General features: G+C 42.1%; 3 protein-coding genes across 5 annotated transcripts in view; all 3 read right to left on the minus strand.

The window, feature by feature from the left end:
- Positions 1 to 15,901, minus strand: part of LOC309498809 (uncharacterized protein) — a 266,922-nt gene that overhangs the window by 217,385 nt on the left and 33,636 nt on the right. The window lies entirely within an intron of this gene.
- LOC309500856 (uncharacterized protein) overlaps positions 1 to 15,901 on the minus strand; it is a 134,769-nt gene that overhangs the window by 55,339 nt on the left and 63,529 nt on the right. The window lies entirely within an intron of this gene.
- The window catches only part of LOC309500829 (uncharacterized protein), a 71,513-nt gene that overhangs the window by 43,793 nt on the left and 11,819 nt on the right, over positions 1 to 15,901 (minus strand). The window contains exon 3 of the mRNA XM_082172583.1: positions 12,343 to 13,540. Coding sequence (XP_082028709.1) covers positions 12,343 to 13,540 — 1,198 coding nt within the window. The remainder of the gene's footprint in view (positions 1 to 12,342; positions 13,541 to 15,901) is intronic.

Below are 15,901 nucleotides of genomic sequence, written 5' to 3' on the forward strand. Positions count from 1 at the left end.
TTTAAGCCAGGTTTCAGTAAGGCAAAGTACATCGAAGCTATTATCTGTGACTATTTCATTTACAATAACTGCCTTAGGTGTGAGTGATCTAATGTTTAGAAGACCTAGCTTTAGAAATAGTTTTTGTTTACTAATAGCAACATTTTCTGTTTTAATAACAATTAGATTTTTCCTAGATCCTGCATTAGATTTATTATTTGATCTCACTAAACGAGGAATAGACACGGTTTCTATGCAATGTTCTACACTAGTATTTATATCAGTTGAATTGGTGCAGCAGAGACTATGATTTGGACTTTTGGTTACTAGTCAAAGGGTATTTAACATTTAATCAGGCAAAACTCACACGTGAACTGCCTAAATTCAAACAGCACATTACATGCCCCACCAGAGACAATAATATTTTGGACCATTGCTACACCACAACAAAGGATGCATATCGCTCCGTCGCCAGAGCAGCTCTAGGACTTTCCGATCACTGCCTGGTTCATCTTCTACCAACTTACAGGCAAAAACTTAAAACTGCTAAGCCAGTAATAAGGACTGTAAAGAGATGGACCAACGACACAGAGCAGGTCTTACAAGCCTGTTTTGAATGCACTGACTGGAGTGTTTTTGAAGCTGCTGCCAGCGATCTGGACGAGCTCACAGAGACTGTAACATCATACATCAGTTTCTGTGAGGATTTATGCATCCCTACCAGGACTTACTTATCATTCAACAATGATAAACCATGGTTCACACCAAAACTCAGACAGCTTCGTCAGGTCAAAGAAGATGCCTACAGGAGTGGGGATAGGATCTTGTATAATCAGGCCAGGAACACATTGACAAAGGAGATTGAAGTGGCTAAGAAGAGCTATGCCAAAAAGCTGGAAAACCAGTTTTCCTCCAACGACCCTGCATCAGTGTGGAAAGGCCTGAAAGACATTACCAACTACAAGACACCATCCCCCAGCATCGACAGCAACAAGCATCTTGCGAACGAGCTGAATGTCTTTTCCTGTAGATTTGAGACCCCCGATCAGACACCCCATACCCGCCCTGACCATCTCTCTACACAGCCATCAACACCTCCAGCCATCCCCCTCCCCTCCCCCCCTGCACTTCAGATCAGTGAGGATAATGTGCGTCAGATCTTCAGGAAACAGAAGAGAAGGAAAGCACCAGGCCCAGACGGTGTTTCACCAGCCTGTCTGAAAACCTGCGCTGACCAGCTGGCCTCTATCTTCTCACTGATCTTCAACAGATCACTGGAGCAGTGCAAAGTCCCTTTCTGCTTTAAACGCTCCACCATCATCCCAATCCCGAAGAAACCAAAGATCACAGGACTCAATGACTACAGACCTGTTGCCTTAACATCTGTGGCCATGAAGTCATTCGAAAGACTGGTGTTAGCATATCTGAAGGACATCACTGGACCCTTGCTGGACCCCCTGCAGTTTGCCTACAGAGCAAACCGGTCTGTGGATGATGTGGTCAGTATGGGACTGCATTACACCCTACAACATCTGGACAAACCAGGGACCTATGCAAGGATTCTGTTCGTGGACTTTAGTTCTGCCTTCAACACCATCGTCCCATCACTGCTCCAGACCAAACTGACCCAGCTCTCTGTCCCTAGCTCCGTCTGTCAATGGATCACCAGCTTTCTGACAGACAGACAACAGCTAGTCAGAATGGGCAAAATCACGTCCGACAGCCGCACCATCAGCACCGGTGCTCCACAGGGATGTGTTCTCTCACCACTGCTCTTCTCCCTGTACACAAATGACTGCACCTCTAAAGACACCTCTGTCAAGCTCCTGAAGTTTGCGGACGACACTACTGTTATCGGACTCATCCGGAACGGTGACGAGTCTGCGTACAGACAGGAGGTGGAGCAGCTGGCTCTTTGGTGCAGTTATAACAACCTGGAGCTGAACACGCTCAAAACAGTGGAGATGATCGTGGACTTCAGGAGAAACCCCCCTGCACTCCCTTCACTCACCATCATGGACAGCACTGTGACTGCAGTAGAGTCATTCAGGTTCCTGGGCACCACCATCTCTCAGGATCTGAAGTGGGACACTCACATAGACTCTATTGTGAAGAAAGCCCAACAGAGACTGTACTTCCTGCGTCAGCTGAGGAAATTCAACCTGCCACAGGAGCTGCTCGTACAGTTCTACTCAGCTGTCATCCAGTCCATCCTCTGCACTTCCATCACCGTCTGGTTCGGCTCTGCTACCAAAACCGACCTCCGTAGACTACAGCGGATAGTTCGGACTGCTGAGCGAATCACTGGCACTACCCTTCCCACACTCAAAGTACTGCACTCATCCAGAGTGAGTAAAAGGGCTCGCAAAATCACTCTGGACCCGTCACACCCAGCACACTTTCTGTTTGAACTGTTACCGTCTGGTCGACGCTACAGAGCACCGAGCACAAAAACAACCAGACACAGGAAAAGTTTCTTTCCCCAGGCCATCTACCTCATGAACACTTAAATGTTCCCCTACTGTGGAACAAACATGTGCAATACTTCCCTCAGACATTTCATTATAGCACCTTATAACTTTATATATATTTATAATTTATAATCTTTTATTTTTATTTTATTTTTATTTTTTCTATTTTTTTATTTTTATTTATACCTATGTTACTTGTCACTTGTCTTGTCACTTTATATTGTATGTGTACTGGAAGCTACTGTCACCAAGACAAATTCCTCGTATGCGCAAGCATACTTGGCAATAAAGCTCTTTCTGATTCTGATTCTGATTCTATATCAATATATGCGATATGGTCTAATTCCATATCGCATTTCAAAAATATATCGATATATCGCCCAGCCCTACCTGCATTATAAGCGTGTCCACGGTAACTGAAATATAGTTCTCTACCTCAGCGCTCAACTGTGGCCTGACATGCACTTTCCGTGAGCGGTAATTGAAAACCCGGAGTGGACCATAAGCGAAGTGATTACAGAATGCTTAGAGTGGAGAGAGGAACGTGCTTTTGCTCCACTCCAGGCTTTGATCACATCCCCCTCAGCAGGGTGAATACACCTCGTCTTTCCTTAATTTAAGACCTATTCAAACTAAAATTAAGACATTTATTACACTATTTGAGAAATTAAAGCCTATTTACGGCCTTAAATTTATGAAAAGTGAATTTAAGACATTAAGGACAGACTGGAACCCTGCAATTGACGGAAATCCGTCATAGACTTGCTGCAATTAACGGAAATCCGTCGTAGCGACAGAGAACTTTAATCCCTGCAGTGACAGTGACACCTGGAGGGGCGTGATTGGGAGGAACGCCCCCCCTGGTCTGAACCCGAAAGGTGTTCTGTTATTAGACTTCTGTGCTAGTTACAGCTTGTCCATAACAAACACCATGTTCAAGCATAAGGGTGTCCATCAGTGCAGATGGCACCAGGACACCCTAGACCGGAGGTCAATGATCGACTTTGTGGTCGTTTCAACGTGCCCAACGAACCCTCATCAGCTAAATTCTTTTTGTCAACTTCTCATACACCCAACCCTACAGGCCATCACTCCTGCAGGAGCCATGGTCCCCATCCTAACTCGCTTTACTGCCACAGCAGTACTATTTTCCACTCCAGCAGGAGCTCAGATCTCTGTCCCACTCACCTTTCGGATCACAGTTTGAAAGCAAGTTGTTTCCAACACCACAGCAGCATCATCTCTTCCTCCAACAGGAGCCCATTCTACACCCAACTGGCTCATCAGACAGTTAAAAGCAAGTCAAAACCAAGTCTTTCTACTCCGCTCCTGCAGGAGCTCCGTTACTCCGTCCAAACTTGCTCCACTGCCGAAGCAGTGTCATCTACTCCACTCCCGCAGGAGCTCAGTTCCCTATGTCCAAATTGTTTGGAATATTTAAAAGCAAGTTGAATGTCGTGTAAGCGGACCCTAAACTAACAAATAATGATCTTGTTTAGCTGCACAATAACTTTATTTTAGAGCTGCTGTCAAGCCAAAACAATGTTACTGTAATTTCCAATTATCACTGTAAAGCGGCTTTGAAACAATCTATATTGGTAAAAGCGCTATATAAATGAAGGTGACTTGACTTTGTATTAATCTATTTCATGTGACGTCAGTGGGACAAAGTACAAAAATGTAAATATGCAAGTAAAAAATAATCTGAAACTCTCATAATTATGAATTTCTCCTTGTAATGACTTAGATCTAAAGAATAATAATAAATATAGCTGCAAGCAGCAATTATCGGGGCCAAGCGCAAGCAGATGACAGGATATGCCAACATGGCTGAAGGTGTCCGATAGGTCACTGAAGGTGCCGTAAGCAGTACGACAGCTCTCTAAAGGACACTGGCAATCTCACTAATACCAAGGCCCAGCTGAACACCTGGCTTAAGGCAGTCGAGCACAGCCAGCTGCTCGGGAGGTTTAAAGTCTGGTGCTTCCAGTACGGCATCATACCCCGGCTGAAATGGCCCTTCCTACTCTACGACTTTCCCGTGTCCCAGGTGGAAGGAATGGAAAGACTGTGCAGCAAGTATTTGCGGAAATGGTTGGGAGTTCCCCCATCATTCAGTGCAGTCAACCTGTACAGCAAGACCTCCAAGCTTCCCTTGCCAATCTCATCGGTGGTTGAGGAGTTTAAAGCCACCAAAGCAAGGGCAGTCAGTACACTGCTCTCGTCTAAAGATGGGAAAGTAAGACATGCAAGCAAGACCATCAAATGCGGCAGAAAGTGGAGACCCCAGCAAGCCGTAATGGAAGCAGAATCCTACTGGAAACACCAAGAAATCGTAGGTGTGGTATGCCAGGGATGCCTGGGCCTCGGGCACTATAGTGATAAGAGGTGGAGCAGGGCTGATACCAGAGCTAGAAGAGGCCTTGTGGTGCAAAGAGTCCGCGAGGCAGCAGAGGAGGATCGTCAGGTGAAAGCGATTGGACTTGCTTCTCAGGGTCGATGGACGCAGTGGGACCAGGCACAGGAGCGACCATTGTCTTGGAAGGAACTGTGGCAGACCGACCAGGGGAAGCTAAGCTTTCTCCTGCGCTCAGTGACTGACCTGCTGCCAACACCAAGGAATATAAAGATCTGGGGCGGAGAGGAAGACCCATCTTGCAACCAATGTGGAGCAGCATTCTGTACACTAAACCACATTCTGGCCGGTTGTCCAAGAACTTTGGCAGAAGGCCGCTACAGATGGAGGCACGACAAAGTCCTCACAGAAATTGCCAAATGGGTGGAACAGCAGCGAGTCAAAGCCAACAACAAGCAGGCCTACCCGCCCCAGTCCACAACCTTTGTGAGGGAAGGAGACAAGGCTCATAAGACCGACATGGGGGCCAAGAACCCACCCTCTACCTTGCAGCGAGCCTTTGATTGGGAGTTGAGAGTGGACCTGAAGAAGAAACTTGTCTTCCCTCAGGATGTGGCAGTGACATCCCTCCGACCAGACATGGTCCTGCTATCCAGGAGCACGAAATCCATCATAATTGCTGAACTCACGGTGCCCTGGGAAGAGAGGCTAGCCACGTCACACCAATTGAAAAAAGCCAAGTACCAAGACCTGGTCGACGAAGCCACTTTAAAGGGGTGGCATGCAACCAGCTACCCCATTGAAGTCGGGTGCCGCGGGTTCCCAGCAAAATCGGTGCGCTACTTCCTCCAGAAGATGGGCCTGGAGCCGAAACAGCTGAAGAAAGCCACCAGAGGCATAGCTGCAGCAGCCGAGTCCAGCTCAAGATGGCTGTGGCTGAAGAGAGCCCACAGTTGGAATCCTTCTGCAGGTGAAGGCTAGGTAGTCTTCATGGCCCCACTCAGGTGAGGTGTTCAGGTTAAGGGGCGAAACACCTGAGACCCTGAGATCCCTGCTGATGATGTGGAAGGGTTCCAACAATGTGGATGCTTCAAGGAATACCATCTTGGAAGAAGATCTGCATCACCATAGTAAGTAGTTCCTACAGTGGCAGAAGCAGCTTGTGGCAAAGCATCTTTGATGTTTATTTCACCGTTTATTTCACCTGTCAGACCAACTGCAACAATGAGCAATTAAAGACATTTAAAGAGGATTTTAGGCGAAATGGCTGAAAAGTCATAAAAAGTAATTCAAAATATGATTTAATGGGTTATCACTTTTGACCAACAGGTGGAGCAGTTAATAATGCGACTAAACGAGATGAAATAATGTCATAAGATTTCGTCTCGTTTTGGTCAACGAAAATGAAGAGACATTTTAGCATAGTTTTTATTTTGTTAACCACATTTAGTCTTGTTTTTATTCGTCAACAATATTGCATTATACATTTAATTATAGTTATAATCACATGAGCAGCATTTACATAGTGTCTTGTCTCGTTTTCGTCACGTGGTTCGTTGACAACGATATTTAGTCAATTTTTGTAGACAAAAGAAACACTAGTATTGGTTTTGATTCAAAACACAATGTGATTCATAATTCCTTCCAATAAACCACCTTATCTTTCTATAGTAAAATAGTATGTTCAACAATATGAATTGGAAATGCTGGAGAGATGAATTGATTTAAGGAGTAGTTCACTTTAAAATGAAAATTCTGTCATCATAAGTATATGATTCTTATGTGTTCACCCTCATGTTGTTTCAGTGTTTCCCACACATAGACTAATTCGTGGCGGTGCGCCACAGAATCAACACCGGCCGCCACATATTGCGTTTCGTTATAAAAAATTTTTTTACGCTATTTAAAACACGCAGCGTGTTCATTCAGCTGCATTTCTCTCTGTCACTCACGCGTCTCTCTCACAAGCGATTTTTTGTCTCGCCAAAGCCTTATTTGATCGGTGAGTGATGTAGATGACTGCTGCGCTTGCTGGCAGCATATTACTGAAAGAACGAGCAGAGAGAGGGAGGCCCGGTCGCGCGCGCGCACCCTCACCGTCTTCAAACTATCTTGCTCTCTCTCGCTCCCTCGCGCATATTAATCAAAATCAATTGAGAATTGACACGATGGTAAAAGATCGGAAGATCGAAGTTTCACGTGGAGCATTCGGGTATTTTTTTCCTGAATTCCTGCTGGGTGTTGTGCTAAAAAAATTCAAATTACGTTACCTTATCTTCTCTGAAAAGCGTTGCGCCCATTCAGCTGACATGAAAAACACTTTCAATAAACAAAACAAAACTATGATGAAATGTTTTCTGTGTTGACAAATCTTGTGCGATGTCCTAACTGCCGGGATAATCACACAACGCGTAACGTTAGGCCTACAAGTCCGCTAATGACACGTCCGATTCGCGAACGAATGACTCCTTTGAACCGATTTAACCAAAACAATCTTTTAGTTAGATTGTTTGCAGTAAATGCAGTTGGGTTGTCGAGGTCAAAACTCTAAATAAGCTGTGAATCAAATAAACTTACTATAAATAATGTTATGTCATTTTTTACTCTTACACTGAATATTTGGATTTTGTGAAGGTGTGAATCATTTTTGATTAACATTTAATATAATAAAGTTCTGTGTAACAGATTATTAACGGAGATTATTAACGGAGATTATTAACCACTGGAAAACAACGGACTGTAATGTATAGAGGAATGAAAATATGGAATCATTTACCATTGATATCACATTTTTACAAGAAAAATGAGTTTTAAAAAAATATTTAAAGGAACATTTAATGGCAAAATATATATTAAATTGTTGATTTTGATATTTGCAATGGATGATGGGTTAGTATGTTTCGTTGACTTGACTTTTTATTTTTGTTGATTAAATGTAGTTTTGTATGATTTACTTGTTGGGATCCCAGGAAGAGTAGCCACTGCCTAGGTAGTGGCTAATGGGGATCCAAATAAACAAATAAACTTAGATCATTGATGGAAAATACCATTTACAGCCAATACAGGCAATTTACTGAGGAAAGTTTTTTTTGACAGTTATAGCACCACATCTTGCCTGATCTCCACCACTTTTATTAAGTGTCCTCTAGGGCTGTACTCAACCAAAGAAAATCTTGGTCGACTGAAGTCCTGAAATTTTCGACTAAAAATCGACTAAAAATGACGTAAAAAAAAAAAAAAAAAAAACGTTAAATTAATTAGATGCGCACTGTGCGCAGTACTTGGTAGCCTTGTTGTCCGCCTAAATGAATTATAAATAAACATAAAAAAAACTAGTAGGCTATTTGCAGTATATAAAATCGTTTTTGACCTAATTATTTTGCACTGAAATGAGTCTGACACTCGAGTCTGTCGGCTCTGACGGCGTTGTATCACGTGCACCTGCGCAATATCATAGCTTATGATTTCCGAAAATAGTACTATGTTGTCAACTAGTGATATCACCACAAGAACTGTTGAGGAATATGCAACATAATTTAGACAATTATTTTTGTCATATGTTATAATAAGTAGTTATAACTGTCTCAACTCTTCGAAACTTTTCAATCCGGATTCCGTCCACACCACAGCACAGAAACAGCACTTCTTAAAGTCACAAATGATCTGCTCATTGCTGCCGACTCTGGTTCCATATCCATCCTCCTTCTCCTCGACCTCTCCGCTGCATTTGACACAATAGACCATACTGTCCTCCTCCATCGTCTTGAATCTATTGGCATCTCTGGCACAGCACTTCTCTGGCTCACCTCCTACCTCTCTGACCGTAAGACCCACTTTGTCTCTGTTAACAACTGCAACTCCCACACCTCCCCTGTCACCCATGGTGTCCCCCAAGGTTCCGTGCTCGGCCCCCTCCTCTTCACCATCTACATGCTTCCCCTCGGTCAGATCATCCGCCACCATGGACTCCATTTTCACTGCTACGCCGATGATACCCAACTCTACATGTCCACCAAATCCATCACCCCGGCTATCATCTCCACCATCACCAATGCATTTCCGACATTAAAACCTGGATGGACAATAACTTTCTTAAACTCAACAGCAGTAAAACAGAACTCCTTATCACCGGCCCAAAATCTCTCCTCTCTTCTATTCAGAACTTTTCTCTCCTTATCGACGAACATAATGTCACCCCCTCCCTCTCTGTCCGAAACCTTGGTATCATAATGGACTCCACCCTCTCATACCGAACACACATCAATCATATCACTAAACTATCCTTCTTCCACCTCCGCAACATTGCCCGCTTTCGCCCCTCCCTTACCCTGTCAACAGCTGAAATCCTCATTCACGCATTTATAACTTCAAGACTTGACTACTGCAATAGCCTTCTCTACGGACTTCCTACCAATCAACTACAAAAACTGCAATATATCCAGAATTCAGCCGCCCGACTCCTCACCCACACCCGGTACCGAGAACACATCACCCCTGTTCTCCAGCAGCTCCAATGGCTACCTGTTCATTATCGCATTCAATATAAGCTCCTCCTCCTCACCTACAAGTCCCTCCATAACTTGGCCCCGCCCTATCTCACTGAGCTCCTGGAACAGCACCAACCCACCCGCCACCTCCGCTCAGCTGGCACCAACCGCCTTACCCCGATCGTCCGCACTAACCGCCGGACCTTGGGGGACCGAGCCTTCGCTATCGCCGCCCCCACCCTCTGGAACTCACTCCCTACATCCATTAGAAATTCCGACTCACTACCAAACTTCAAATCAGTACTCAAAACCCACCTGTTCAAACTAGCTTTTCCTTAAAACCCTTTTTGTTTTGTTTGTTTTATTCCCCATGTGAAGCGTCTTTGAGTGTCCAAAAAAGCGCTATACAAGTGTGATGTATTATTATTATTTTTGTCTCGATCGGACTAACGGTTTCGAAGATAATTGCAAGTTTTTTAAGTGCTAAATGACAATGATACCAAAACTATAAGGCGAAACCTGGCATATTTGGTATTGTTGGACTCGGGAAGGATTCAGGATTTCAAAGGACAAACGGTTGGGTGCGTTTATAGCCATTTTCATGACTTTTTTCCATGTTGTGGCGCCACCAAGTGGCCAATTGTTGCGATTTTTTTCCAGTAACCTCAGATTGAGCTCATGAACACGTTTCCTGAGTTTAGCGAAAATATCCCTTTCCGTTCACGAGTTATAATCGTTTTAGTAAAAGTGGCCCTGGTGCCATCAAACATTTTGGTTTCCCTTAGCGACCGTGAATTTAAATTAAGTATTTTTTTTATGATTATTGATAGTCACTGTCCAGAGAATATTTCTGCATTGGTTTGGTTCCGATCAGGCGAAAAACCTTGGAGTAGTTCGCAAAAGTAGTTTTTTTCAAAAAACCTCAATTTACTCAAAATTGGCGCCTGAAGGGCGAGCAAATCCGAGGCATGCATCTGGTCCGCCTCGAGCCAAGGATTCCAGCGATATAAGACATGCTTATTAGGGATGCTTGAACCCCTAATAAGAACGCGAACGAAAACAATAGGTGCCTACGCACCTTCGGTGCTTGGCCCCTAATTATTTTTGGTACGCCAACAGATACAATAGGTGCCTATCTGTTCTGTGCTTGGCCTATCTGTTCTGTGCTTCTGTGCTTGGCCCCTAATAATAAGGGAACCTTTTTGCCATTTATAGCGCCACCTATGGTCCGATCTGCATGAAACTCGGCACGCTTCTTCACCATGTCATGACACATATGCTCAGCGATTTTCGTGATGTTCTGAGTTTTTGTTTAGGATTTATAGGCTTTCGACTGTATTTTGCCCCGCCCATTTTCCAAATGACCCTGTTATAGCCAACCAAATGCAAAAATTCTACTTTTTTTTCGATAACTATTGATCGAGAGAGTCCAGAGAAATGTCCTAGACTGGTTTGGTTCCGATCTGGCGAAAAACCTAGGACTAGTTCGCAAAAGTAGGTTTCGGACAAAATTCGACATAGCAGAAAATTTGTCTGGCCTAAATCGAAATTGGAGATGGCCTGTATTCAAGAACGGTTTGACGAATCAACACGAATTCCATAACTTTTTGTCGGCACAGTCTGGAGGTGATACGATTCGATTTTGGTGAAAATCGGACAAACGGTCTAGGAGGAGTTCGAAAAAGTAGGTTTTGATTGAAAATCAAGATGGCGGACAGGAAGTTCGGCCAAATATGGCAAACTTGGTATCCATGTTCTCAGCGTGACCCAGGGAATCTATTAAGACCAGTGGCATTTCAATAGGCAGATTTATTCAAAAGTTATTAGCCTTTTTGGAAATGTTGTTATAACTTTTGACGCTGGTTCGAAACTTCTCACGCTCCTTCAGGGCATCGTGCTGATGACCCATACCAAGTTTCGTTACAATCCGTTCATGCGTTCCTAAAATACAGCATTTTAGCACAAAATTCAAAATGGCCGATAGCCAAAATGGCCGATATGGTAAAATTGGATATCAGTCGACTCAGCATGTTGGCCTGAATCTAACGAGACCAATTGTATGATTTTTGGGCAAACTATTCAGAAGTTATAAGCAAAAATAGCCATTTTTCATATCTCCAGACCAGTAGGTGGCGCTGCGCCGAAACGCAGCATGTAGCCTCAGGTCATGGTTGGGATGACATGTACCAAGTTTGGTCTGAATCCAATAAAGCGTTGCAGAGATACAGCCTTACGTCTGTTTTCGCAAGCGCTACGTAAAATTTGTTGGTGGGTTTTTTCAAAAATTGCTAAGCGAATCAACTTGAATTCCATAACTTTTTGTCGGCATGGTCTGTAGATGATCTGGTTCAATTTTCGTGAAAATCGGAGCAACGGCCTAGGAGGAGTTCGAAAAAGTTGGTTTTTCGGAAAATTCTAAATGGCGGAAAACTTTCCATGACGGAAAATGACGTCATATGGTGCAATCGAATCGGCTTGAGCTAGGGAATCAGAGGAAAAAGGAATTTTGTTTCTAGCCCTTGTGGTTCAAAAGTTATCAGCATAAACATGAGTGCAAATTTGGACAGCTGGTGGCGCTAGAGGGAATGAGTTGGAGACTCCAAATTTGCTATGGTGACTGTTCAGTCTGTCCTCTATCAGTGTGCCAAATTGCACAACTTTCCCGCAAGCGGTTCTATGGGCTGCCATAGACTCCCAGAGCGGAAGAAAAAGAAGAATTATTTTTGGTACGCCAACAGATACAATAGGTGCCTACGCACATTCTGTGCTTGGCCCCTAATAATAATCAGACACTTTCTAATAATGAGAAACTTTCCAAGCAGATACAAAGCAAACAAAGCAACCAAAAAACTGTCCTGCCCCTCATCGTGGCTGTCAGGAAACTAACTGACACAGAAGAGACTTTAGCCGCTTTTCCACCGCCGGGCCAAACCATTCTCTTCGCTGAACCGTTCCAGTCGATATGGTTGCTTACCATTCTTATAAACCGTTCGGCACGACAATAGAAAATAAGCTTTTGTTGCTCAGCACAAAAAGATAAACTACTTACCGTGACCTCAGGCTGTGTTGATGTGGTTTCTCCACTGCATGAATCTTCATGTGTAGCTTCAGGTCACTTTTAAAAGAGAAACTCTTTCCGCACTGATCACACGTGTGCGGCTTCTCTCCAGTGTGGATCCTCTCATGTTTTTTCAGAGATGATGAGTCAATGAATCTCTTGTCACAGTGTGAACACTTGTAAGGTTTTTCTCCAGTGTGGATCCTCTCATGTTTTTTCAGAGATGATGAGTCAATGAATCTCTTGTCACAGTGTGAACACTTGTAAGGTTTTTCTCCAGTGTGGATCCTCTCATGTGTTTTCAGAGATGCTAACTGACTGAATCTCTTGTCACAGTGTGAACACTTGTAAAGTTTTTCTCCAGTGTGGATCCTCTCATGTGTTTTCAGAGATGCTAACTGACTGAATCTCTTGTCACAGTGTGAACACTTGTAAGGTTTTTCTCCAGTGTGGATCATCTCATGGGCTTTCAGATGTCCTGACAGTCTGAATCTCTTGTCACAGTGTGAACACTTGTAAGGTTTTTCTCCAGTGTGGATCCTCTCATGTATTTTCAGATTTGATGACTGACTGAATCTCTTGTCACAGTGTGAACACTTGTAAGGTTTTTCTCCAGTGTGAATTCTCTGGTGCTGTTTTAAATGTTCAGCTGTACTAAAAGTCTTCGCACATTCAAAGCACATGTACTCTCTCACACCAGTGTGGAATTTCTGATGTCTTTGTAAATATAGCAGCAGTGAAAAACTCTTTCCACACTCAGAACATGAATGCGGCTTCTCCTTCGTATGAACTGTCAGGTGTGACTTCAGGGCTGCTGACCTAAGAAATGTTTTGCCGCAGTGATCACATGAGAACGGCTTCTCTCCAGTGTGGATCCTCATGTGAGCATTGAGGGATGATGATCGACCAAAACTCTTCCCACATTGATGGCATTCATGTGGCTTCTCTCCTGTATGAATTCTCATGTGAATCTGAAGAGATCGTTTGTATGCGAGACTCTTCCCACACTGAGTGCAGGTGAAATATTTTTTGGCTCTTCTTTTCTTGAAAAATTTATTTTTAGTCTTTGAGCGACTCAAAGGTTTTCCTCCAGGATTGACATGATGTTCCTCCTTCACTTCACTCAGTTCTTCACTCTCCTCCTTCACTTCACTCAGTTCTTCACTCTCCTCGCTCTCTTCCATCGGATCTGAAATGAAAGAAACTCTCATTTTAAAATTTTCTAAATAATCAAAATAATTCAAAGAGAGAAATATGGAGTGAATGGAGATTAAAATGATCCCAGATGTAACAGACAACTTCTATAAAATATCACAATAATTTATGTCTTTTTATAAATTAATTATACGTCCCTGAAACTTTCCCTGAATGAGATACACTGATCTTCCTGTTATTATCTTTAAAACATTATAGGCACAAATCCAATGTTTCTATAGTGAGAAATATTAAATATGTTTGATCAATGACAATTATCTAACATGATATAAACATTAACCCTCTGGGGTCTGTGGTGTTTTTGGGGTCCTTGAGATGTTCTGACATGCCCTTACATTTGTGCTTTTTTCAGTTATTTCTAAACATGTTAATGGCAAAGGTGTAAATTCACTCTATGTAGCACAAACAGGGCTACCATAATATGTGAACAACATTTATGTATATGTTTGAATTTAAGAGAATAATGTTTGAGTGGTTATTGAAAAAAAAATTAAACAAACAGGTTATATATATATATATATATATATATATATATATATATATATATATATATTAGTATGAGTAGGCTATGAATCAGAATCAGAATAGATTGTATTGCCATTGTCAATGTAAGGTTATCTCGTGCAACATGAAACAAACTTTTGCTAATGATAAATAAGCAATAAACTATGGAAATAGGCATAGGCGTAATTTGCGGGTGGGACGGATGGGACATGTTCCCACCACTTTTTAAAACATCTCGTGACACGAATGTACCAATTCTACAAATAAATAAAACATCTCCAGTTAACTGGCAGAGCATTCATTTCATTCGTTTTTTAAATAAGAAACTAGCGCTGAAATGTGTTTTTTTTTATCAAAGTGCTCGTTGCCGCTGCGATCAGTGGCGCAGATACAGTGTTTACTCGTGTGGCTCGCGCACACACCGCATTGTCTTTACTCGACGTGCTCTTCAATCCGTTGCGTTGCGGATACTCTCTATTCGTTCTGTTGAAATAACAAAATAATTCAAACGTTTGCGTGTCCCTGCTTGATATACAACCACTGATGAACATAATCGTTTTGATGAGAGAAAAAAAACTATACGAGAAAAAAAAAAAAACCTATACAAGGGCGGATTCGAACTCACAATCTCTGACACGGCTGGCGAAAGCTCTACCACTGTACCATTCATATATACGTTGATTACATAGGCGGATCTGTGTATTGGCACTGACAACATGTATTAGGCTACATCTCATTAAACGACAAATTAAACCCCATGTAACCTACTATTTAAATCGATTGCTGGACATCGTAATGTTATTGGCGTCCATCTTCATTGAATTTTGAAATCAATTACAACAACAATTCAAGTGTAATCTTTCTTTGTAAAAACTAAAGTATACAAAACGTATTATTTGACTTTATTTTTGACAAAAAATACTATATTTAACATATGAGCAAAATTGGCAAGTAAAAGCTTATTTGATGTGGCAGTCTATTGTACAGTAAAAACTTTATAATCTATTCAAAACTAGTCAACGTCTTTCAAAACTAAAGTATACATTTTATCATACGTATTTCAAAGTAAAGGATTCATTAGTTAGTTGATGACTTTTTTTGACAAAACACACATACACATATATATATATATATATATATACTCCGTGGGCGGAGTCACATTACAACTTAATGAGCTGAGATGAGAACGACTGACATCTCTCTTTTCATACATAGTACATGAACTGAGAATATTTGTTTTTTATATAAATCACTTCATTTAAAAGAAGAGAATTCAAGCTTCATGCCTGTGTGTCTGTATGCCTGTTTGACTGAGTATTCGCTGAGTTACAGTTCATTTTCGGACGCGTTTCAGAATTCGACTGCACTGACAGAGAGGAGGCAGAACTCGCATCATGTTTATTTTTCTTTATTTGGTGAAAAGCACAACACTTTGGTTTTATTATGAGTATACACCAAAAAAATACACACTTAACAGGATCGATTGATGTATAACACAAGCATATAAGATAAAAATGTATATTAGTATTTTGATTATTTTTTGCACTGATAAGGAAAAAAACGAGCCTATCGCGCCGGGAGCTCAGGGGGTTAACATACACAATAATGGCATATTTTAACACCAACTTTTAGATTGATATTTAATTATGTTAAAAACTCCTAAAACGTTTTGATTATTGCCGTTCACACTGAACTTCTTCCATAGACTTTACATGCACGTGAAAGTGGCACACAAGAAACACAAGATCCAAGTTAATTTCACTGTGAGAAAGAACACAAATGTTGATTTATTGTTATTTGTTATACATGTTCGTAAAAATACACACTAAAA

Source organism: Leuciscus leuciscus (genome assembly GCF_965113295.1).
Source record: "Leuciscus leuciscus genome assembly, chromosome: 1".
NCBI classification, from domain to species: domain Eukaryota; kingdom Metazoa; phylum Chordata; class Actinopteri; order Cypriniformes; family Leuciscidae; genus Leuciscus; species Leuciscus leuciscus.